Source organism: Sceloporus undulatus, chromosome 4 (assembly GCF_019175285.1).
Source record: "Sceloporus undulatus isolate JIND9_A2432 ecotype Alabama chromosome 4, SceUnd_v1.1, whole genome shotgun sequence".
In the NCBI taxonomy this organism is placed as follows: domain Eukaryota; kingdom Metazoa; phylum Chordata; class Lepidosauria; order Squamata; family Phrynosomatidae; genus Sceloporus; species Sceloporus undulatus.
This window is the reverse complement of record NC_056525.1, coordinates 234754762-234781535: the sequence shown is the minus strand read 5'-3', so window position 1 is coordinate 234781535 and position 26774 is coordinate 234754762. Positions and strand designations below refer to the sequence as shown.

At 38.6% G+C, this 26774-nt stretch overlaps 1 protein-coding gene across 1 annotated transcript in view; it reads right to left on the bottom strand.

The window, feature by feature from the left end:
* Positions 1-26774, bottom strand: part of FER1L6 (fer-1 like family member 6) — a 96549-nt gene that overhangs the window by 38463 nt on the left and 31312 nt on the right. Inside the window, exons 12-24 of the mRNA XM_042464464.1 lie at positions 26587-26707; positions 23681-23781; positions 22521-22611; positions 19397-19516; positions 18451-18603; positions 14562-14745; positions 13768-13892; positions 13114-13248; positions 10923-11072; positions 6030-6140; positions 5382-5543; positions 2458-2641; positions 1840-2060 (exon numbers count right to left, since the gene is read on the bottom strand). Coding sequence (XP_042320398.1) covers positions 1840-2060; positions 2458-2641; positions 5382-5543; positions 6030-6140; positions 10923-11072; positions 13114-13248; positions 13768-13892; positions 14562-14745; positions 18451-18603; positions 19397-19516; positions 22521-22611; positions 23681-23781; positions 26587-26707 — 1858 coding nt within the window. The remainder of the gene's footprint in view (positions 1-1839; positions 2061-2457; positions 2642-5381; positions 5544-6029; positions 6141-10922; positions 11073-13113; positions 13249-13767; positions 13893-14561; positions 14746-18450; positions 18604-19396; positions 19517-22520; positions 22612-23680; positions 23782-26586; positions 26708-26774) is intronic.

Sequence of the window (26774 nt, the reverse complement as noted above, 5' to 3'; positions counted from 1 at the left end):
TCATCCACTTAAGAATTCTGATAATAGTGTGATCTAAACAGATACATTGAATACAGCTCAACTTTAGGGTATCTGAGGAAGGCACAAATTGCAACATTTTGCTAACTTATTTATTAAGTTTTGTTTGTTAATAATGCTAGTAAATATATACTTTTATTAATAAATTGCATTCTTCTTAACAAGCTTCTTAAGAGTCTCGTTTGCTTTTAAATCACCCACAGATATATAGAAATAGATATAGCTATATTTTAAAATATAATATCACATTAGAAGCATAAATAAATTAATACATTTTGAGTGTGACATTAAAACTGACAAGGATAAATATTACACAGCATTGGAAGCTTGATGGAACATCACAATCTATACTGCCTGTCTAATAGCAAATAAAGAAGACACTTCATGGCATAGCTACCAAAATGATCCTGCCACTGACCCAGGCTGCATCCTCACTGCAGAAATAATCCAGTTTGACCCCACTTTAACTGTCATGGTGCAATGCTATGGAAGCTTGGCATATGTAGTTTGTTATGACACCAGAGCTCTCTGACAGGGAATATCAGAAATATCTCACAAAACTTCAATTCCCATAATTCCATAGCATTGAGATATGGCCGTTAAAACTGTGTCAAAGTGGATTATTTGTATTGTGCGGATGGAGCCTTGGTCTTTCTAGGTGGTAGAGCATGTAACAGGATTGCTAAATTACAGTCAAATGTATACAAATGGAAATAATCCATCAAACATTATGGTCCCAAACTGTTTAAGGATGTGAATAGGTCTAAATCAATACCTTTAATTGTGCCTTCATTTATTGGAGGTTAGTATTTGAGAGTCACCATGATGTAGTTAGTGTTATACTAGGGCTGTCGATGATCAGGTTTGGAATCCCCACTCAGCCATAGAAACCCGTTGAGTGATTCTTTGCAAGTCACCCTTCCTCAGTTTAAGAGGAAGTCAAACCTCCTATCAATAAATCTTGACATGAAAAATTCTAGGATAGCAACATGATAAACTGGAAAACTTGAAGACGCATAAAAACAGCAGCAATAGAGTGTGCCAAATTTTTATATAGGGCTTGTACATGTAGCTGTATTGCCAAACAAAACTGCATTGTCCCTCTCCAATTTGTGAACCGGATTCCTGGTCCATAAAACAGGATCTAGATAACCTATAAGCTTGTGTGTGGTAGTGTGTACAAACACACACTTCCTTATCCTTAGAACCATATCAAGAGAAAGGGTTGCAGTGGACACAGGCTCACAGTTCTAAGGACCCTGGCTTATAATATAGGGTAAAATATATTGTGTAGTGTAAGGGTAGCCAACTTCCAGGGATTGTGGGTTGCACTACCCCCATGTGGGACCTTTGACAAAGTGAAATTTTAATTATATTATTATTATTATTATTATTATTATTATTATTATTATTATTTACTATATCTATCTCCCAACACCCTCTAGGAAGTATGGGGGCAATATTGCTACTTTTTGAGACTACTCTTGGATGTTTTAGGCCCAGGACAGGCCTTTAACAAACCAGGAAATGAAGAAGAATTTGACTTCTCCTATCTTTCCTGGTATTGAAAAGACCTCTTCTGGGGCTAAAACGCTTGGTTAGGGAGAGATGTGGCAAAACACTCCCTAAGTGATGTGGGGGTATTTATAATTTTTTAAAAAATCAGTAAATTTTATTTTCATTTTTTTATTGGGCTGTGGGGCCCTTGGGGGCTTAAAACAGCCTTGATGCTGGCTCCATGTGTTCCACATTGCCCATCCTTCATTGAGTGGAAAATGCAAGGAGTTTGAAAATAAAGAAACCAGCAATTGCAAGACTCACTTTTTGTTTCCCATCTTTTGGAGGATCAGAGGTAGAAGATGGTGCAGGTTTCAGTGAAGGTGTTGGAGTTGGAGTTGTTAGAGGAGGTGGTGATGGTGCAGGTGCTATTTCTGGCTCAGGAAACGCTAAAATGGATGCACCGTGTTCCACATCAACGTAGACATGATCTGTTGGTGGCTGTTGAGGTTGAAGAGATTGAACCGGTCCTGATGCGGGTGTAACTGGAAATGAAGGCACATGCAGAATTAGATGAGGCAGTTAAATAGGCATCCTATATAGAGAGCTTTTGGATCTATCACCAGAACAGACTTCAAATGGTTTAATAGTCATCCTCTCTGCCCATAGAATTCTGCAGATTATAGTTCTATAAGAAGCAGTAGAACAGTGGTTTCAGTCTTAGATCGCCAGATGTTAAGAATATCAGAGGCTCCTAGGGCATTGGTCCATCTAGCTCAGACAACATTGGCTCTGGATTCAAAACAGAGATGAGCACCGCCCCCTACAGTCGGTTATGACTAGACATTCATGTCTAGGAACTACCTTTACCTTTTTACCTTTAGACATTTGCTGTATGTTTAAGTATGTATTTTTGGGGTGCAGTAGCTTGGCACTTCTCACCTTTATCAATTTCTACAATGCTGGCCTCTTTCGTTGGTGAAGCAGGCAGTTCTTTAGGCTTATACAGGAATTGCTTAAGGCAGTTGATGGTGTGTGTCCCAACCAGCGTGCTCCGACCAAAGGCTCTCCAGTCCACAACACAGATGCTGAGTGGAGGGTGCAACAGTTCGTTTTCTGGCAGTTCCTAGCAAAGAAAAAAACACAAAATCCAATAACAAGCCATTCTTTCTCTCTTTTGTGGTGGCACCAGCACGTACTTCAGAGGACCACTGAGGATTTTGATTTAATTGGAGATGTAGCCTAGAAATGTATAAGAAAATCTCCTGGGAATTTGATTACTGGTATGTTTAAGTGAGCTCATTGTTTTCAGTTTCCCTTGAAATTTGAAAAATATTTATCCTCATTGTGTTCCTCTAAATATGGGATGGGCAACTGTGGAGGGTCTACCCACGCTAACCACATTGTTGCATTTCAATATACTGGAAGTGATGTTACTTTTTTTTTACAAGTCAAGTCAACGTTTATTGTACTAGCCAAAGGCCATGACAAAATGAGCTTATCAAAAAGCATAAAACAATTAAAACAAAAGGCACAGAATACAAAGGACAAAAATGTCCCAACATTTAGTGTGCAGTTAAAACAGTTAGCTGATAAAAAGGACAACAAGAAAAAGGGACATCTTTCTGGATATTAGTAAACTTATACAATATCATCATAAAATCTGATTAATACTTTGCATCTCCCAGGCATTTTATGGTGATTTTATTTAACTCTCTCTTTCTAATCTCTTTTGCAGCTGTGGCAAAAAGAGCCACTCTATGTGTTACATAATCCCTCCACTGTTGTCAATTTTAATTTTTCTAAGGTTGTGTGGTTCTGGGGGGGGGGGAGTAAACTGTCATATCTGCAGCAAGTTTGGGGTGGATTTGGCATGTTTTAAGGTGAAAAATCATCCCAAATAAGCCTTTTTTTAAAAAAAACAGGATTCTGGGCTGCATTTTGGAATCCTGAGGGCCACATTTGCCATCCCTGTCCTAAATCCATACAAAGTTCAGTTGTGGCTTTAAATGTGCTAAATTTAAAAAATATCAGCAGCCTTACCGAAACACCCTCAAAATACCTGCAAATGTCTCTTTAAATTTTTAAACTATATTTATATTTTGATATTGCATGCAGGGGATACACATCCACACCTGTAGCAATGCTGCAAGCTCATGTGCACCTAGACAATTAAATGAGAACCAAACCAAACATTAAGAGGGTTCTTTATTGCCAGCAATTAGTACATTTCCCCCAGTCCAGCAATGGGATTTCCTTAGAGATACATACCTCCTCAATCATACTTGGAAATTAAGCATGCTAACTCTACTGTCAGCTTTGACACTGCGACTGAATTCTTATACGTACTCATTACATCCATGTAATTCACATAAAGTCTAAGCAAAATTTGGTTTCAGTTTTAGCTCCATCTATCAGTTTACTAGTCCCCTGAGAGAAATGACTTGCCACATCATGAAAAATCCAAATTTTTATAATTATTTTTCTCCATAGACTTTTATAGTGGGTAAAATGAGGCAAAACCAGATATATTGGGGAAATTATATTTCAAATTCGGAAAGTCTAGTTGTTAGATTTTCTGGAAACAACTATGGCTTTTCCACTTGCACACCTGAGAGGATAATATATTAATTAAAAATGTCCCCTTATTTACATTTCCCCACTTCTTTGACTCCAAGTACTTCAGGACTTGCTGACATTTTACACTAACAATCTGAATAGCAACTACATTGTGGCGTGTGGTTTTTTTTTTAATTAAATGCCAGATAGCAAGATGTGATGATTTTTTTAACAGAATAGCAGCACATGGGGGAAAGGGTGAAGAAATCTTTCCTCCTCAGCTGTGATCTCAGGTTCTCCCCAGTAGTTTTAGAGATAAAATTACTAATGTTTGCAATGGGAGGCTTTTTCCTATTGCTAACTTGCCATCCTTTCTTGCATAATGTAGTTTGACTAGCCATCTCTCCCCACTTAATATTTAATTTAAAAAAAAAACATACAAAACATGGGTGTTTATCAGATTATTTGCACTGTATATGCTTAGACACTCACAATGTATAAGTTAACTTCCTCTATTTTATACAGCACGCCCGTGTCATACGCTGGCGCACCTTACGCAGACTTGAGCTTACGCACTCAAGCCGCGGGGAGTGCGCGGGGCGGCGCATCCCATTCAATTGAATGGGCGTGCGCGCCTGTGGCACCTGCGTGCCGCCGTGCACAAGCCCCATTGTTTCCAATGGGGCTTGAGCATAAGCGGAATTCGCCTTATGCGGAGGGGTCCAGAACGGATCCCCCGCATAAGGAGAGGGCCAACTGTTCTCTAAACAATCCTTTTAATTGAGAAGAGCACGTTTGGCCCCAAATAACTTAGGAGTTTATCAGACAGGAGGAATTTCTCTTAATTTCGAATGAAAAGAAAGTGGGACCAGAACACATTCAAATTGCGTTTGAACTGACTTCCCATTGCCTGAAAATAGCTTGCCATTGCCCAAAATTGCGTGTGATCACCTCTCATGCAATAATGTGAAACCCCATGATTGCGTTCTGATTGACTCCTCATTGCACGAAATTGTGTGTGGTAGTCTATCACGCAATAACATGAAACCCCATGATTGTGTTCAGATTGCCATTGGATTATACTTCCAGTTTCCCTTGTCTGACAACATCCTTAGTGATCTCCATATCTCAGACGCGAGTTGAATCCAGTCCCAATCTCACACTTATTCACTGTATTTTGCTTGATCTTAGATTATCCTCTTATCATACGTCCTTCTCTATGAAATACCCAACTATACTTGAGCTATATTTTTCAGTTTGTGTAAGAAGAGTCTAATTAGTAGACAGTTATAGATATATATATGTACCACTTCAAACCAATCTCCCAGGACATTAAAATTTGGATTGTTTTTGTAGCTCTGAATGACACACGATTTCACTCCTTTGCTGGCGCATTCAATGAGAACTTGTGGTCGATCCACAGAGAGAAGCTGCACTTTCTTCAGTTCACGAAGACCCCAGAACAGAACCTGCAGCAGAAGAAACAGAAATAACATTCACATCTATTTTTAATAGATTATATTTAAATGCATTGTTATTTTATGACTTACTTATAATAATACTAAAATTTATTATTTATAACTACTCATTTCATATTTAAATAAATTGGGTATCTGTAAAGATTTTGGAGGATCATGCAACAATGATAAAACATACAGCATCAAACAATGTACAGAATGTGTATGTGTGTATGTGCCTTCAAGTAGCTTGTAGCTCATGGCAAGACCAAATAAAATGGTGGCTGAATTCTTTATGGATGCTTGGTTTTTTTATACCATAAATTAGTGTACCATCCAAATCGAAGATGGGGAAAAATAGAGTAAGCAAAAATCACTTCCCTGTTTTAAAAACAATGATCCTGACTGCAAGTGTTTGCATGTAGCTCCAAAACAACAGAGAACCCTTGATGAATGGTGCAAGGGCAGAATATGGAGCATTATTCTTTCCTAACTCACCTCTACCCTATATTTACTTAAAACAGGCCTGATGTTGGCTGGGACTGGGTAGATCTGACTGGCATCTGGAGGATCCACAGGTGGGAGGTTTTCAGGGCCAGAATCGGGGACCTGCAAAATGAAAATGTATCATCAGTTGTATTACTATTTAGCTCTAGCATTCTTATATGTAGTCCAGACATACTGCAGCAGTTCTCATTGCATGGAAGACCATCATACATACACAGAAAGTGTACTTTCTGTAATCATCTGTTCTTTTCCGTTTATACCAACATGACCAGGCATTGGGGCACATAATTTGATGCTTTAACAGAGTTGTATTCTACACAGAAGTCACAACAACTGCTACTGAAATTACACTTACAGTTTTAAAGTGGCTGAACCATCTGTTGAATAGCAAATATCCTGGAGTCTTTGGGGCATTCCCTCTGCTTGCATTTACTGTAGTTAAAATTAAGCAAAAACTTGGGAAGTATGAGAAAATTAAAATGGTTTAGAGAGCCTATTTTAAGGTGGTTGAACCATCTGCTGAACAGCAATGATCCAGAAGTTTTTGGAGCATTCCCTCTGTTTAAATTTACTGTAACTAAACTTAGGCAGAAACTTAGGAAGTATGACAAAATTAAAATGGTTCAGAGAGCCATTTTGCTGCCATATTTTCTTAGGCAAGGAATATTCAAGATATGGTTTTGCCAGTTACTTCCTTTGAAATATAGTCTACAAAATCTGGTATTCATTTATGGTTTCCCATCCCAGTACTAACCATGGCTGGCCCTGCTTAGCTTCCAAGATCACACAGGATCTGGTGCTTTTAGAGTTACAAGACTAAAATAATCTTAAAAATAAGATGTGAGGAACAGACACCACAGAAAACAACGTTAGCATGAAAACTTTCTACAAAAAACAAAACAAAACAAAAACCCAGTTATTTTAACCCAATGGAATGGCTGCACTGTACCCAGAGCTTAGTAAAGTTTTTTGGACTACATGCTGGCCATGATAGCTGAAGAGGTACTGGGAATTGTAGTAGTCCAAAAAGGAAAGTTTTCTGGCTGCTACACAGGCAGTGGGGCATCCATATGGGAGGCTGCTAGTAGATCCATGGAAAGCTCTGAAGTCAGAGGAGTACCACTGCTGGGAAACAAAGCGGGATGTTCTAGGAGCAGCTTTAGATCCGCTGGATCCAAATCCCACTTGCAGCCTTGATTGTACTACTTAACTTCACCATTTAAAAATGACTACATCCATAAATGTGTCTCTATAAAAGAATCACTGACAGTTGAAAAAAAAATGAATTTTTATCTTGCATTTCCCACCTTGTTCACAGTAAGTGGTCAGGGTGGGGATGTGACACATTATCATATAATGTTTCTGACCTCTTTCCCATTTCTCAAGTTGTAGATTGTCATCAGAACTATAACAGGGATGGAAAAAACTATAATAGGCCCTGATGCTGAATCCATCCCTTTTGTGGTCTCAATTTGGCCCTTTGTGATTCCCTAGATGGCCACATCGTCTTCCCCATGTTAATATCATTTGTTGGTTGCCCAGTTTTGTGGGGACTATTTTCCCATTCTAAAATGTTGGAATGCCCCAGTGCCAGTGCTCAGTATGTTAGACTTAACATTTTGTCTGTGGTCTCATGCACCACTGGAATATGGCCTCAGAATTTGGTGCTTGGGCTAAAAGAGATTTCTCACCCTTGAACAGAATAGACTCAGTGAATCTAATCTGTTCATTGGAATACCACTGGCTATAGTGCCCACTTAAAAGCATCCAAAGGCACCAGGCGAATGTCACTATTTAGGTATTCTGTAATTTGGGTGCTACACATGAAAAGGCCCTCTCCTTTGTTCCCAACAAATGCACTTCTTCCAATGAAGCAATTGTAAGGAGGGCCTGTGCAACTGAGTGCTCATTTCAAACAGATTCATACACAAAGAAATATATTCTATATAAGTCTGCTGCAGGAGATCTATGGATGAGGAAAACCAATTTATGCCAAGACAGCATGTTTATTTTAGGGCTTGCTCCATTTCACAAACATTTGGAAAAGTATAGTTTGTGCTTGATGTTGGTCTTGGATAACCACATTTTCCCAAGTACAAACTATCTTTCTATGAGGAAACTGCAATGCAATAAATAGTGGTTGGGTTCCTTCTTGTAATTTCAACTAGAGCAAATGTATCGAATTATGTGCTCAGTGGTGTGTCAACACAGTGGTAAATCCAATTGATTCATTTTTTCTAGCCATGACTAACCATAGCATTTAGGCCAATTCTTCTTGGATGGAACAGTGGTTATGACAAGTATACATTTATTGTGCACAAACAAAATGATACAAAAAGGATCTTGGGGAAACAGCTCATTTCATATTTGGATGTAAAAAGTCTAATTGTTTCAAATTTTTAAAACTCCCCTGGAGGAGCCAAAAATAGTGATTACCAAAACAGTGATTTCAGTATCCTACTAGCAGAATAAATATATAATATGCCAGATTTGTAGTGGTTCACTGTGATTTTCCAAATCCTGTAGGAATTCTGCTTTATTAGAGAGCAAAATGATTTACAGGTTTCTTATGAGGCAGAAGACTATATAACAGGTTACCTATGGAGACAACACACAATAAACTTCTTGAGATTATATAAAGATCATCCATTGGCGGAAGCATAAGCAAATTATTACTGTTCATAAATGGAAATACCTTTAAAGCACTTCACGGTTATAAAGTTAAGTTATTTCTCTTGGAAAGGTTAAGGAATTCAGGTAGATTCTTTGGGGACATATAAAACTTTGCATTTTCTGTTCCTATCAAATGAGTTCCATCTGTTTTTCACTGACCGAGATAAGGCCAATGGGAGCTTTTACAGATGCCTTTTACACTTTGACAGAACACAAAAAGAATTGCCAAAATATATTGGTGAGCTACAGCAACATGGAGAGTAGTGATAGTACAATATAAAGGATGATTTATAGTAGTGTAAATCATTGTATATATAATACATCCTTTACTGAGAAGAATCCCAAAGTGGTTGTAAAATAAAGTAAAATACAAAGAAAGGTCTTCCAGATCTTTGCCTGCTCATAAAGAAGATCATAGTTAACTTGTAGAGAGGGCTGAAAACATCTAGTTCTGGGTCCAATTCGTTTTACAGTTGTTCACCCATAAATCTGTTCAAACCTTATTTCTACATTAACTTTGCATATTTTGTTTTACCTACATACACAATTTTGCATTTAGTGTACATTTCAAATATGTCTTGGTAAAGCATTTTTCTCCAAATACACATTTCTAAGGATTAACCCTTATAGCACCTGGGAGAACATCTCAGGAGCATACTGTACTCCTGATGTCAGTACTCTGACAAGAAGGAACTTCTGCACTCGAGTCCATTCTTCAAAGTGGAAATTTCTACTTCCATTGCCTATCAAACACTAGTCTTCCAGCAGCATTTAAAAAAGGATATGTCTGACAGAAACAGATGAAGGCAGACTTGAATCTACATAAGGAGTAGGAGAAGCAAGACCTACAGCTGTATCCTTGACAAAATGGTGGCTAGGAATGACAGATGGTCACAATTTGGGCTGGAATATAGCCACAAAAGATAGTACAGTTGGGGGTTGCAACCCATAGGTAGGGTTGCAGGGGAATGACCCTCAACCCTCCTACAGCTGCTCACCCCTGGTTTATAGGTCCCAAGATCACTTGATTCTCGCAGCAAACCTCTGAAATGAGAAAAAGAAACTGGTGGATGGGAAAGTTGGGGTTGGGGCAGAGTAGGCGGCTAGTTTCCAAGTCCATGGGGTAGTGAATCCACTCCAGGATTAAATCCAAACTTGAAAAGACTTATCCAAAAAGCCTGCCCTTCATCTGTTTCTGTCAGATATACCCTTTGTTTTCCTCTTTATGCTGCTGGAAGACTAGTACAGAATTTATTTGGAAGATATGGCTCAGCAACTCCTAGCTTAGATAACTTTTTTACACTTCAGATTAAAAACTAGGTAATATTCACTGGCCCACACATATGGAAGCCACTAACTGCCACGTGGGGAAAACCTTCTCCCCTGATCAACATAAGTCTGCCGGGATTTGAATGTGCTGATTCTCCTGAGCTGATGTCTATCAGAATGCTCTGCCCATGTATTATCTCTGAAAACATGCATTCTTAAACACATTATGATAGATTGCTTGAACTAAGAAATGTGTCAATACATTGAGGAAGTATGGCAGGGGAGGACATGGATAACTATGTTCCAAAGTTGATATTTGTCCAGGAATTTTACATAGGTCAGCTTGTAATGAAATTCTCAAAGAGCAAATTTCTCTGTAACTAGGCTTGATCCAGGATTACTAAACTGATACCTGTACAAATGTAAATGAAGAAAGGGATGAGACAGAGTCTGAGTGACTGTATGTAGTTGGCTTATTTTTGCTGCATTAGGTAGCAGATGAGTGCTCACCTGCCCAACAAGTTGTGCACAGATATTCACCAGCAGAATCTTTTGGGTAGAGGAGGCACATGGAGAAATAGTGAATAAACTCTACCCGCAACATCTCCAACCATGAGGTGGTGCTGTTACATGTGCTTACTGTTTAGGAAAGTTCTGTATCTTGCCAACCTTTGGGATAACTTCCATCATGCTGGAGGCATTTGCTTAATTTACATTTGCTTAACTTGCAGTTTGCTCATGAAGAGAACTTTTATTTTATGCAAACCTGTCTTGGTTAATATTACAATATAACAAATATTACAAAAGCTTATATCTTCCTATCCCAGTCCCATATATGTCTCTGTTATAAACAAACTATAAGGTGTAACTTCCTCTCTTTGTTGATTTTAGAGTCGACATTTACCAGTAAAAACATTGATAAAGAAGTAATTCTAGGCTTACCTGAAGGAGCTCAAATGCAGCAAGGAGATCCCCTCCTGAAAGATTTCCACAGTACACTGGATGGTAATTAAGTTTAGGTGGCTCATACTTGTCACCAGACAGTGTTGTTACAGGGGCTGCCACAGTAGAGCCAATATATTCTGATTTACCCTAGATGTTTAAAAAACACACAGCATAATGCCATTCATCTACACATTTGAAAAGGTGAAAGGTTTCCCATTTGACAGGGTTGTCAAGTCGTAACTGACTGTAGGGTACTGTGCTGATCTCCATTACAAAGAGCCAGCATTGTCAAAGATAGTTCTGTAATCATGTGGCCAGCATGACTGCACAGAACACTATTACCTTTCCACTAAAGTGGTACCTATTTATCTAGTGACCTGAATGAACCCCATGGTGCTTGGGCCTCAAACTGCCCATCTTGCAACTATCAGCATCTTAACTGCTGAGCTACCACATTCCTACACATTTTACCAGTCATCAAAAATCATCTTGACAAACAGACTATGGGATATAAAGGAGGGCTAATTGGAGGCATAGAATTATTAGGTGGTCAGATGTAAAAGGAATTAGGGCTCCTGTGCCTCTAAATTTTTGTTCAGAAGAAGGAATTTCAGCAGGTCTAGCATGCATGCCAAGCACGCCCCATCCTTTGTGATCACTGAGGTTATGTGTGTGCATGTTTATAAAATGTAAGGTAACACAGTATAGTAAAAATTGTCAGGCCTTGCATTGGTGACCAGCACTGTCAACTACACAGAATTTTATTGGGCTTCCCAATAAAATAATATCAGGTGAGGTGATACACTGAAATCTAGATTTTGCAAAGTTTCACCCAAATGAGCCATCGAATTCTAGCAGTCTCTAGGAGCCTTATCACACTAGATGAATCCTGCTCAGAACCAGGATTTTAAAGTAGAATAAACCTGCAAATGCAGGATGTTTTTCAGACATGTTTGCACCAAACAGCAATAACACGAAAATAAAGTGAAGTTTCCAGAAGTAAAAAGGTGTCATTTTTGTCGACTTTCCGTTTACTTTATTTTCGCGTTACTATTTGGAAGAAACGTCATTTGAAAAACATCCTGCATTTGTAGTTTTTTTCTACTTTTAAATCCCATTTCTGAGCAGGATTCGTCTAGTGTGATAAGGTCCTAGGTTTGACTCACAAAACAAATAAATCTCTCCTGGCTCCGTCCCATGACACCAAATTTCAACTTGGTTGGGCTTTAAACTGGCTGATTCCCCAAGGGCATTCCCCCTGGGTATATGGAAAGTATATACTGAAAAACAGTATTTGTTAAGACTGAAAAACATGTTTTTTGAGTGTTGAGAAACCCTGTCAAGAAAAATTCTGGACTGACAAGAATCTTTGCAGTTTAGGTATTATTTTGCATAAAATTTGCATGTGATTAAGCAGAAAACGGCATTTTATGTGCAGAAAATATTATAATAAGTCCCTGTGGTTTTTCAAGACCTTCTCATAGCAAGAAGAAAAGTGCAAAAAATTACTTATTTCTTCCTTTGAGAAGAATTGTAGTAAAGAATTACGTTCCTGTCTCCTGTCTGATGTAGTTTTGACCCCATCAGTCAGGATGCTAGCTTTTCTAAAATCAAAAGTTGGCAATTCTAATGGATGGACAGGACATCCATGCCTTGCTTCATTCCTTCAGCATTCTATATATTTTTCAGGACAATAACGCACAGTTGTTTTTTTACGTTAACACTGTCCTCTGTTAAAAGCAATGTGATTGCACAGGGAAAACATTTTTAAAAAAGCTGTACATGTTCAACATTGTTTGCTACATAAACAGTGTAATACCTCAGCAGGGTTTTAGTTCATACATATGTATGAATGTTTTTGTGCACACATGTTGCATTCCCTTTCCCCCTCTCATGGGCTGAGACTGGGCAGGGAACATGCAGTACCACACAGCTCTGTGCCCAGATCATTACCATCCTGTCCTCGATTGGAATGCCTTCCATTGATGGGAAAGAAGCATTTTTAGCCAGGGATGAGAGAAGGCGGGGATGATAATGGTCTGGGCACGAAGGTGTGTGATAAGACACGGTCCCAGCCTGGTCTCAGCCCATACCCAGGATGGGAAAAAGCCGATAGTGCAATAATCTTCATAACCACACACAACCATCCCAAATTTAAAATTAATAAAAAGGGGGAGATGCTACTTACCACTGCATCATCATCATAGAGCTCTACAACAACCACTGGGGGAAATTCAGCAATTTCTTTCCCATCTCCATGAAGTACAATATTATTAAACAGCAGCATCTGATTCCAAGTAGGAGACAAAGTCTGTTGAATGATCTGGTGGGGCAAAAATTTAAAAAAATTAACAAAGCAACCAAAATACTAGCAGAGTATGCAAGATACCTGTACTCTTTAAGGGGACAGTGAAGACAGTGAAAATCATTGTTTTTGATGAAAGTAGAATTGTCATTCTCAGTCAAATAATGTACATCCTCATTGCCCAAATTTCTTTGTAGCCCTTAGTCTATTCATTCCCATTTGGAGACAGAATCATGGAATTACAGAGCTGTAGAATTGGAAGGGATCCCAACAGGCATTTAATTCAAGCCACTGGCCATGCAGAGATACTTGAGATCTCGAGTCCAGTAAACTCTTAAGTCCAACCCTTAGTCTCACAACATTGTGTTCCTTCTCACCTAAGATGATCAGGTGTTCACAAAACATTTTCCTATATTTTACCAAGCACATTCCAGAAAATGCTCTGCGTTGGCCAATGCTTACCCAACAAACAGCCTGACACTTTTTCAGCATCCTGTCCCAACCCCAAAAACAACCTTTCCTCCTCTTATTCCTTACCTTTGTGGTCTGGCAGTGTGAAACAAAAGTTACTTTGGCAAAAGGATCTGAAAGCCCACTGCTATCGGCTGCGATAAGCCCTCTGGCCTGATACATGTGAGCTCTTAGCTGGAAGACATGCTTGGCTGCAGGAACAGAAGAGAGGAAAGCACAGTATCATTACCATCCTTGTCCCATTATTGTGAGTGGGAGTGAATTACACAGTTGAAAGGGACTTCTAAACAGATCTAATGCAATCTGATGCCAATGCAGAAAGTCTACTACAACAGCATGTCTGGCATACGGTCATACAGATTCTGCCTACAAATGTCTACCTAAGCAGAATTCATCACCATCCTGTTGGACAGCTTGTACTGTCAAGAAGTTCATCCCAATGATTATTTAAAATCCTCTTCTATCTGAACTAATCAGTCTAGATCCTATCTTTTGGAGCAACGGGAAGGTGGGGGAATGATAATTTAGACAGAGCTTTGAAACATTACATTTGGACTACAGCACATGGTCCATGTGATTGTTAAGGGTTTGCTACAAACTCACCACACTAAGCACCCGCCTCTCATGAAAACTGGTAGTGAGAGTTGGAGAGCTGGTCCTAACAGTAGAGTTTAAAAAAGGAGTGGGTGGGATGTGTGATGTTGTTATATGCAAGAAAGCACACCTCTGAAGTGCCAAGTGCAATATGTTCTCTGTTTATAAAAACTCATGTCATAAATTACAACAGTAGCACAGTAAGTAGGTCATGCTGATATCTGACTAGATTGCATTTCTTCCTCTAGGTTTAAAATGTTGCTTACTTTTGTAGGCCACACTGAGGGGTGGAGGAGGAGTATGGTGTCCACTTGCTGCCAAAGGTGTTTCTGTTTCATATCCAACAGGTAAGTTGTCCAAAATAGCATGAGCATATTTGGCGGAACCAAGCCACAGGTAAGTGTCAACTTTTCCATGGACGTTCCAGCCTGGGGGCCTTTTTCCTGGCAACTGAAAAAAGGTCAGGTGAAATCAAAAGGTCAGGTGAAAATCAGAGTAGACAGTGATAGATAATGATAGACAATGATAGAAATCGATAAGTTGACCAGTAGTCTGATGTAGGATCAAAGACATTATTCACACAATTAGCAATTTATTCTGTTTGTGTTTGTGTGTTTAAGTAAACACAGCAGGTACTTGATGTTGTTGTGCGCCTTCAAGTAGTTTCCAACAATGAACCAAAGGCAAGACTATCACACAGTTTTCTTGGCAAGGTTTGTTCAAAGTGGTTTTGCCCTATGAGTCTCAGAGAGTATGACTTGAGAGGGTTTCCATGGCTGAGGTGGCTCTGTACAGCAGGTACAGGGATCCAAAGATGGATAGAGACCTTACCTGGTTAGGACTACAGACATTTTTGAAAATCCTTTGCCTCTCAGGATGCAAGGGGACTGAAGAAGGGAAGGGAGAGTGAGTGGTGTAAATGGGGAAATACAAGAAGCAAAGGAGAAGCCTATAAGGTAGACTTGCTGAAGACTAATGGTAGCTCAAGGTCACATGATAAATTACATAACAAAGTAGGAGTTTGAACTTGGATTTCCCTGGCCAGCACTTTAAATATTATTCTGTACTGGTTCTATTTTCATTGTTTATTTGGTTCTCTTTTCACTGTTTATTATTAAAGGTCTAAAATGTAGTGGGAGCAAAAATACAACAATTAATGTAATCAATTTGCACAGTCAGAATGCAAATCAGAATAATTTGCATAACTGGAAAAATCTATAATTAGAAAAAATGTATAAAATAGAAATTACATGTTCAGATTTGAGGAAGTGAAATGTGGCGACTGATATTTGCCCCATATTAGAGATCCAATATGGATCAGATTTCTCATGTCTTCAAGGGGATGCAGAAGGCTATTCTGGATCAAGGCCACAAGCAGCAATGAATTGTAGCCACCTTTATCTCACTCCACATCATAGTACTGAACAAAATAGAGGCTCATGTCCCTTCTCTTTACTTTTTAAAAAAGCATTTAGACAAGTTGGTTTATAAGTTCAATCAACTTAGTTTACAAGGCCAACAGAGAAAAAACTGAATTCATATGTTTCCAGCAAAAAATAATAACTTTTTAATGAGTTTCCATTTGTTTCCCCCCATACTGTGTAAACTAGCCCCTAGCTAATAAGAAATAAACCCCATTGTTTCAGTAAAAAGATATTATCCATATTCTTTCTGAAGTGATATCATCCATTTACTTAATGATAAATGTTTGTTTTACTGTTTTTGTTCTTAATCCACCAGAGTGAATACATGTCAGGTAAGTAAGGCCTTTTAGGCTTTATATATTAGACAAACATTCTGTCAAGAGAGTGAGAATGGACTCTGACAGGTTTCTTTTGGAAGTGGCTCCAAGAATTATCCTGATGGGCAGACAGATCTTTTGGAGAAGAATCAAGTGCTAACAACTCTTTCATTTGGTGTTTTCAGCATCTAACCGTTAAATTATTTGCCTTAGTAAAATAACACCATTTGAAAACAGAAGTGATTTCTTACAGACAAGCATTATACAACATTCCAAACATCATCTCCTTACAATAAATATTTTATAAATGTTTATTCAACTAATCCTCCTGAAGCTACAAAGTCTGCTCCTTCCTAAATTGTTACTTTTTAATTAATCTGAATCATGAAAAATTACTACAAGAAAAAATGAAGTAGAATAATGCAGTAGAGCTAAGTAAGGAAGAGACTGCTAGTGCAGATTAAGCCCAAGATACATTGTCGCCTAAAGCAAAGGTCAAGATTGCACACCTACAAAATACATTTCTTCTACAGGAGCTGACCTTACTAGCTGTTGAATCTCACTTCCACACTGACAATGTTCTGTGCATCACCAAGGAAAGTGGGCTAGTTTAGGGGTGAAGAGCACACCATACAAAGCACACAATTTGGTTCCCCAAAAGAAAAAGTGCAAGGATGAGATAGTTTTGCTCATCTCCAACCACCCTGTTCCTCATTGCCTCTTCACCCTGAGACAATTCTCTCATTTTACCTAAGGGTAGGGTTGGCTGTGGGTCCTATTAAGTCCCTTACCACTCCAAGATAGCAGAGGATTACTGAAGAAAAAGTAAACAGAATTGGAAAATGAAAGCAAGAGTATTTCTGCACTACTATTATATCATTTCCATACTGGCTTAGTAGTCATGGCTCTAAGAAAGCCTGTGACTTTATAGGCCTAGGAGCAAGGATATGAGTGGTACTGTTCACAGAGACCCCCCCCCATGTTGCTGGTCCTTGCCTATACAGTGTAATACTATTTAGACTACTATTATTATCTCTGGGTCTTATTAGGTTTACACGACAGTCATATGCCGCAAGTATTTTTTAAAAAAACCTTAATGAACAACTGCAAGGATGAGATGGTTTTGCTCATCTCCAACCAGGTTATTTCTAGAAAGCCCCACCAGGTTGTGATATCATCAGTAAGTGTTCGTAATAGTGTTAGATACCTCTGTGCAGGACCAAGGGCATTTTGTTAAGGCACAATGATTCTACATTAACAGCAGTGATTCCACCCTATGGAATCCTGCAATCTTTTTTGTTTTGTTTTGTGAGTCTGGGATCTATAGTTTTGTGAGTTTCCCAGCCAAAGAACTCTAGTGCCTCTGTCCAAATTACAGGCCCTATGATTCCATAGGATGGAGCCATAGGAGTTAAAGTGGAATCATAGTGCTATAACTGTGTAGTGTGAAAAGATTTTCATATATGTCCTTCATCACTATGCATCAGTGGAGAAGTAGGATACCAATGCTCACTACCATATGGGCAGATCATGTTCTCCAGTATAGTGAACTTAGCCATCTTACTGACCATACTGCAAAGGCTGTATTTCTTTCTTTCTGGCATTTGTCAAAGGTTTTCACAATTTTGTGTAACCTCTAGTCTCTTCCATCTATAGTGCTTGTGGAGAGTAATTACAAACTGGAGTTAACAGTTAAACACTCACAGATAGTTGGGGAGCAAATCATTCCACTTAAGGATATTTTTATCATCACGGTTAAAAGAGCTGTAACCAAACAGTGATTTCAGTGGGTCATGTGCTTTCAAGTAATTTGCAACCTATAGCAATCCTATCATGAGGTATTTTGGCAAGACCTGTTGAGAGGGGGCTGCCAGTGCCTTCCTCTGAGACTGAGAGTGTGTTACTTGCCCAAGGCAATCCAATGGGTTTCCATTCTGGATTTGAACCCTGGTCTCCCAGAGTCCTAGTCCAGCACTCAGACCACTATACCATGCTGACTCTGCCAGAACTTAATGCTTACCACATTTCCATTCCTCATTTTGTTAGTGATCTAAAAATCCAGTCACTTATATGGAAGGAAACTCATGTTGATTCATAACTGAATTCTTCAAAACAGTTTGGAAACCTTTTTGTTTATCAGATTTTTGATCCACAGAAAAAGGCCAGGAGCTGCAGCTGATGGTCAACAGAGTCAGATCTGATGGTAGGAAAAGTTTGCAGCACTGCAAAATGCATTCTCCCACATCTCTCTCTGTCATTCCACATGTATTTTGTCTAATGGTTACAGATTCCCTATGGCAACTTACAAAACATCGGGTACAGCAAGGAGTACCACAAATTTATTGAGCAGTCTAAAGGGAGCATCAGATGCAATGTTGTGGTGCTAAAAATGATTAGAAGCTACTCAGACTTACTTTTAAGAAGTGGGTTTTAATCTTCCCACAGTGCTTTCCTCTCTGCTCATTCACAGGAGAATAGAGCAAGTCTTTGGCTGGGATTCTTGCATATGCAACTCTTTTGTTGTTGCTCAGCATCCAGATGAACACATCAGGCACTGTATGCTGGGGCTTGAGAAAAAGACAGACACATGTTTTTGGTATCAAAGATAGCATTAGGCTCCTGAAAGGTGTATATATCTTGGGAAAACAACATTTTTTGATTAAGCCAAGTGTGTGTGAATCAACAATCAGACCTCAGTTCCTACAGCAGTTCTGTAGGAACTTTTATAAGAGACATTTTAAAAAAACAGGCCTATCTTAAAAGTGATAGAAGGTATTCAGCCCACCTTTACAGCATGCTGCCTCAACATTTCTGCAGTATATATATACCCTCAGTTTGGAACAGGCCTAAAGCCCAATGCAGACATTACAGGAAAAAGTCGGAGGTTAGGAGAAGCAGGGTTATGTGGGTTTCATTCACACATGAATTTATGCAGCTGCATTTTAGTGTTCTTAGTTTTCATATTCATGAATCTCTTTTCTGCCACATGCACTGGAAGCAATTTAAAACAAACATACTGGTTTGAAATAATAATTAAATAAATTTAATTAAATATAAAGTCTGCATAGATAAAAATAAGAACACTAAAATGCATCTGCATAAACTAGGTTGAGTTATAAGTCCTGAATCTTATTGGTGGTCTCAGCTAGACCAGACTCATTGAAGGAACAGGTGAATGAGTCAACTTATGTAAATTCCATTTAATGTGCCTTTTCTTCTAATAGGATGTGGCTGTGAGCAATAAATAGTTTTGGTCTTTGCTTCCAAAATATCTGTGCATGTGTTGTTTTTGTGGAGTGGGACTTGCCCCTGGACACAAAAGAGGTCCAGTGGCTCCAGAAACAAGCTTGGATGCATTACCTCATCTACTAAGAAGCGAATGTTCTCAATAAAACTTTGGGTTTCGCGTATCATTTCATCTAGTGGAATCTTCTTCTTTTGCTGCTGGATTATTCCTTTGGCATCTTTGGACATTGCTTCCTGCCAAAACAAAAAGACAGTGTGTTCATAAAGCCACTGACCACTGTCAGTTTCTTGTACTATCTGTTCCACATTATCCACACCAGATCACAAAAGGAGGACAAATGGTCCTATTTCAGCCACATCTTCCAGTACTGCACCAGTGCCTGCCACAATGAAATAGATTAGATGTCAAAAGAGAATTTTATCTAACCAGGTTCCTAACTGCATTTTTGTACATCTCCAGCTTTTGAATTATTCACAGAAAAAAACTACATTACTTTCCTTTTATCATCCCTCTTTATCACTTTGTTAACTCTGTACAAACATGCAGAACTGGGACAGTATTGTATGGATTTAGTTTTTTAAAATTAAAAAATGTTACTGGCATTACGATTGCATTTGTAATTTGCTATGTTAGGAGTTTTTGCATGGTTAGATTTGTTGCTCTTAATTTAATATGTTGTGAACCACTTTAGGCAGAACAATGTAGAAAAGCAAGTCAAATGAAAATAAATAGATGTTATAAAGTAATGCAGATGTGCAAGCATAATTTGATCCCTTATCATCAAATTCCTTGGCATTCAGTCATGCTCATTTAACTGCGTGAGCTGCCAAGACTGAAAAATAGTATTTGATGTTTGATAAAAATTGCTGTCAATTTTCTTTTTCCAGCCAACTGAACAAAATGGATCCCATAGATGTCACAAAGAATTCTGTATACATTCCCGATTTCTTTGGGATGCCAAAAGCAAGAGCAAAACCAAAAATATCCAAGCTGCTTTTAGCACAGCAGGTGACTTTTCAATTATGTCAGTGTCACGCTAGGCAGCCACTTAATGACTAGATGAGTCACTCCAGATATGAAACCTCACATCTTTGTATTTGATCAGGTAAGGTACATGCACAATTTGGAAAAGTTACATTTTAGTCTACAGAATCCCTCAGCCACCATATTCACAGACAAGGCTAGCTTTGGCACAGCTTCTGGCCTCTTAGGACGCATGCATCATTTAAACAGCATACCTCAAAAGTGACCTGAAGCAGCTTTATTTTGGCCTGTCTTTACAGGCCCTAAATCATCCTGCTCCTATATAACATTTTCAGGCTTTCTAGCATAACTGAGGGGAGCCAGCATGGTGTAATGATTTGAGTGTTGGACTATGCTTCTGGAGGCCAGGGTTTGAATCTCTGTTCAGCCATGGAAACCCACTGAGTAACCTTGGGCAAGTCACACTCTCTCAGTCTCAGGGGAAGGTAATGGATCCCCCCCCAAAAAAACAACAACAACAAATCTTGCCAAGAAAACACTGGGATAGGTTTGCTTGAGGGTTGCCATTCGTTGGAAATGACTTAAAGGCACAACAACACTAATAACAACAACAGCATTGAACCTGTCTACATTAATGTATGCTAATGAACTTCTCCTATCTGCTTTGTATTGCAGGACATGAAAAGGATTTAGGGCTCTATTCTTGTTAGGATGCAAACTAAGTTCAGGGAGTCTGATCTTTAAAAAAAAGGTGCCTTCTGCCTCTATCACTTTAGAAAAGTGATGGAACAAAGCCTAGTGCTGTCAGGAAAAAATATTACAATGAGTAGTTGACATAATGGATCAGGGAAGAACTCCCTCATGAGATAAATATCTTCAAACAGTTTACTATTTCACTATCAGACAATAAAGGGTAAGGAAACATCTAATAGTTGTGTTTGCAGAGATTTAGCTTGTAAAGAAAGGGAACTCTACCATGAAATATCTCACCTGCCCACAGTGATAATAAACATTTCCTTGCCAGTACTAAATGTTAGTTCTTCTTTTTCCTAAAAATATAGAGCATGCCTGTTGGGTTTCCATTGTTTCAAATGAGCTTGGAAACCTTGTTCAGCAAAACCAAAAACAGCACATTCTGTACATGCAGAAGTTTCTAGGCAAGCTAGAACTTCGGTAGCACATGATTCCAGCTCATGTGGAGAAAGCTACATGTACAACTGTATGCACAGAGGCCTCCTCTCTGCAATGTAGCCAGAAATGTGTGTGATATACAAGATATTAAGGATGGGCCCTACCCTACTCTTGACTCAGAGGGTTGCATTGCTACTTATTTGAATGCTGAATGGTCTGACATGGAACAAGACTGCTTCATATGCCCCTATGTACTGTATTTACCAGATATTTCCTATTTTAGATGTTCTACCTTGTCTTTGAAATCTTGATGAATCAACTCTGTTGGTCCCATGTGATAAGACTGTACATTGCCACATTATCCCATTGGTCAGAGGTTCAAACTACTTTTTTCTGAAGCTCAGTGAACCAAAATAGGAAAAGTTACAGTATAGAAAATACAATTTTGAGCTACAGGTCCTACAGTTCCCCTGCCAATATGGTCACTAGTGATTGATGGTCACTGTGGAGTGTGTGTATATATATGTGTTGTTGTTGTTGTTGTTGTTGTTGTTGTTGTTGTGTGCCTTTAAGTTGTTTCTGACCTATGGTGACCCTAAGACGAACCTATCATGGAGTTTTCTTCGCAACATTTGTCTTCCTCTGATGCTGAGAGAGTGGGACTTGCCCAAGGTCACCCAGTAAGTTTTCACAGTTAAGCAGGTATTCAAACTCTGTTCTCCAGAGTTGGACTTAGTCCAGTTCTCAAACCACTACACCACATTGGCTTCCTCCCTCCCTGTCACAAACATATATTTATATATTGCCATTAACACATTGGCATTGTATAAAAATAAAATTATAAACCACAGCCTAACAAAGGCATACAACATAATTCTGGGGGATGTAAGTCCAAAATAACTTCCCCAAGACCTGAGGGAAAGTCTCAGTTTATGAAGTACAAGAGCTCTGCAGATTCTTCTCAAATCCTCAAGCATTGCAGATATTTCCTGTATGCTATAAAGCTACCAAGACCATCATTTAGGAGACAGAATCAGTTCTGGTACACAGAGACAATCAACTCAGTCAATGAGGCACATTTATAGCACATTGCAGGACGATCCAAGGAAATATCTCACATACCAGTTCTTGCTTACATAACGTCAGCCTCTTTTTGTCCAAAGCTGTCCGATTCATCAGTTTGGGCTTCTTTTCAGCACTCACAATAAAGGCCCTGAGAGATAGACACAAAAGCATTTTTTTAAAGTGAGGAAAAGATTATATCTTCATAATGACAGATAATAATTCTCCTGTAACAAGTCCATTTATTTAGCAGAATGGATGAGCTAAAAGATAGTAAGAACTCAAATTCATAATATTATATTAAAATGGATGCATCATTTAGGGTAGTAAGAAGCACAGAGGAGTGGAAATACAATTTGTATGGTAATATTTCAACATTATATTAATTAGTTTGGGGGATATGTGGCTATTTTGCATCTTATCCACTGTGCACAAAAGAGATTTGCGCAAGGGAACGCCTCTGTACACATGCTGACCTTCCAGAATTTTGCTTAATATATTTGCAAAGGATGTTACCAATAATTTCCAGTGTATGTTATGTTCTTCTGACAGTTCCAAAAGCCTGGTAGGCATTCTAGAAATGAATCATTGAAGAATGGGCAAAGGAAATGGAACTGAAAATATTTCATTGTATAACGTTAAAGCCAAAGGTAATGATATATTTTCCATTCATTACAAAGTTAGGTGAGCAACTGTGAGATGGCCACAGATGTTCAAAAACTTTGGTCAATCTACAGTTTTAAGCAATGTGACCCGATTTATATTTTCTACACTAATCCACAGATATGAATATGTCATCCCTTCTATTTTTGCACTTCTTCAAATTTTGTGTTTGCAGTTCTTAGTGTAAAGATATAATAATAGGTTTAAATATTGTGTATTTTAGCTTCTGATGCATCAAAAATGCACGTTTTAGGGCAAAATGTGCATCATAATAGACATTTTAGAGTAAAACGCATAGAAGAATATGCATTTTTGTGGAGGAAATAAGTACAGGCACAAATTTTATATGTGTTTTAAAACTGCTGATTGATATAGAAATGGGAGTGAATATACTTATGAAAAAGAAATGTGAAACTATCATGAAGTGGAAAATAGACCAATTTTTTCATTCCTAAGTATAGCTACTTCCATACTTGTCTTCCGTTCCTTACTGGCCTTGTGGGAACTGCTGCCTATCTGTAATATACACTTGGAGCTTTTTCTGTAGATGTTCTTACCTACTTTGGTTGATAAAATCACTCAGAGTAGACTTCATTTTCTCTTCTGATGCCATTTCAGAAACCTTAATCAAATCTTTCACTTGTTCTAAACCTTCTTCCTAAAAGAGGGGAAGGGGGGGAGGAGAGTTATGTAAAGGACAAATAAATGTCACTAGAAGTAGGAAAAGATCCTTTAATTTAATGCAGTTAATAAAGGGAAAGCCTTACAGATGAATTAGCATGAACAGTGAACAATAACTGGTGCCAACTAACTGGCATACATAACACGCTTCTGACTGAGAAGCGAATGTATCAGCTCCAAAGTTCACCGTAGACATAAAACAGTTTATTATAATTAACGCAGAAGTCTGCAGTAAGTGGGTGTTCATTGCTAAGATCCTGTTATAAACAGTCTTACATCTTTCAATTGTAACTTTTTTTTGACAAAGTCATATTTTGAATTTTAAAAGTGCCGATCCTTTAATTTAATGCAATTAATAGAGGGAAAGCCTTGCAGATTAATTAGTATGAGCAGTGAACAATAATTGGTGCCATCTAACTGACATACATAACACGTTTCTAACCGAGAAAGCTACAAAAGATGCAAATGACTCTCTATCCCCTTCTTTTCCAAAGTGAATTTTAACAAAGGCTGTTGCCAGAGTTCTTCTCCTCTCATTAACAGAAAAACATATTAGCCTTCAAAATGTATGTGATGCCAGGAGATCAATCACCATCATATTATTTATTTACTGTTGGTGAAATAGAGACAAAAGAAGAGATGGGAAAACGGTAGCAGCAGCATTGTTAGGGGAAGGATGTGCTTAACCTTTTCTCTATAGACCAACTTTGTGATAAAAATCCAAGTAATTTTCACCCAACAACTATCCAACTCACAAGGGGGAAAATATAGGGATCTGGATTTTATCCCTTTTGGCATCTAATTAAATTGCAAACATGGTCAGTAGAGGCAAGGGCTAAGAAACCACCTCCATGTTGCATCCCACTATCTTCCCCAGTAAGCCTAACTCATAACTATCCTATTGATGGCCCTAGTAGTAATGGGCATTTCATGGGGTCTCATCTTTTACAAGGCCACAAAGGTGGAAAACATCACATTCCACCAGACCCATAAAATTACTTCCAGGCTGGGAAGAAAACAGGCTGTGGTGAACTGGCGATGCAGAGCTCATCTTGCTGGCATGAGACTGACCTCCTTGACCTGAAATTACAGGCCAGGAGACTCATCTGCTCCAGAAGACAGGCCAAGGTGTAGAGCAGCAGAAGCACCCATACAGATGTTTTTTGAGGGACTATCTGGTACTGAAACAATATAGTGTCCTGTATCCCACAAGTATTCTTGTGGGATACTTTTGCTGTCCAGTGTATTTTGCTTCCTCAACTACTGGACAGCTCCTTACCATCAATGGTAAGGTAGACTTTTGAGCCACACGGCAAGGTTGCTAGTAATGGCACACTTCATTCTGCAATGACCAAAGCCAACATGCATTTATTTAAAATCATGAAAATTAATCAAATTTGGGAAATCAATCACTTTTTCTAGGCATCACTCATTTTTGCCCATGTCCAGGATAGGTCTGCTTTTTACAACAAGACATGAAGTGGAAGGCACTTCCAGTTCAATTCCCGTTGATAAAAAGATCTCTTCTGTATCTAAAAAAAATCCTGGGGGTAATTGCCCCCATGCTTCCTAGAGGGCATTTGGAAATATTTGGAGAGGGTTAAAAAGTGAACATAGGAGGATCTTGGAGGCCACAAAAATGGCACTGGACTGTCACATTTTGCCTATCCCTGCCTTATAAGAGACACCTGGCAATTCTATGGGTGCACCTACAGTGAAGGAATCATGCAGTTGTACACCACTTTTACTGCCATGGCTCCATTCTACAGAATTCAGGATTGGTAGTTTTGTGAGGCATCAGCACTCTTTAGCACAACAGGCTAAAGACCTTGTGAAACTGCAAACCCAAGATTCCGTAGGATTGGTTTTTATAAAATACAGTTGGCCCTCCATATCCATGGATTTTTTATCCATGGATTTAACCATCCACAGCTTGAAAATATTTTATAAAAAATATAAATTCCATTAATCAAACCTTGATTTTGCCATTTTATATAAGGAAACATTTTACTATGCCATTGTATATAATGGGGATTGAGCATCTATGGGTTTTGTTATTTGTGGGGTGTCCTGGAACCAAACCCCAACGGATACCAAGAGTCCTCGGTATCCTTTTTATTTTTTTAAAAAATATCACATCTTACAAAATTTTCACTTTAGCCACATGAAACTATGTATGTGTAAATACATTTAGGCTGTGTGTATGATATTGTAATTTAAAGATATAATTTCCACTTTGCTAGTTGTTTCTGTTGCAACTATTGCCATTGCATTCAGTGATATATGGGAATTATGATTTATGAGTAACACAAGGACATTACTAAACATTACTAAGGATTCCATTATGGTCTGGTATGGGAAGAGGTCAATGGGGATGACACCATGAGTTACCACATCAGGTGACACCAAACCTAGCGATGCCACTTTCAGACTAAAGCCCAGTGCATATTCACTACCTCAATGGCATGAAATCACCCAACCACCAGTAGATGATGTGTATCTGAATCACTTGCATACAGAGCATATTTCCCCACTGACATGGCTTCAACTGCTATTGAACTCTTTTCATACTACTGAAGAAGAAGGAATATGTGGGGAAGACCTTGTAATGTGAATAAACATTCTAGTTAATGCAGATCATGTCACCATATTACAAAGACAACACAAAGAACATGAAAACACTCATGTGTGGGTGACTCCCACACATACCCCCATTTAGCATCCCATTTGGAGAATCACTGAATTCTCTCTGTCTTACGCAATGCTATTCCAGAAGACTTACCAGCAGGTCTGCCATTTTCTCAAGGATATTAGAGAAATATAGCCTGAAAGTCTGGTCACCCCAAAAGCTTTTTATGTAGACACAAGGCTTTTTCTCATCATAGGGTAAGTAACTGTAGTTTCTGTTAAAAGAGATAAGATTTGAGCAATACTCTGGGAAGTGCTTCTGAATCTTAAATAAAAATTAAC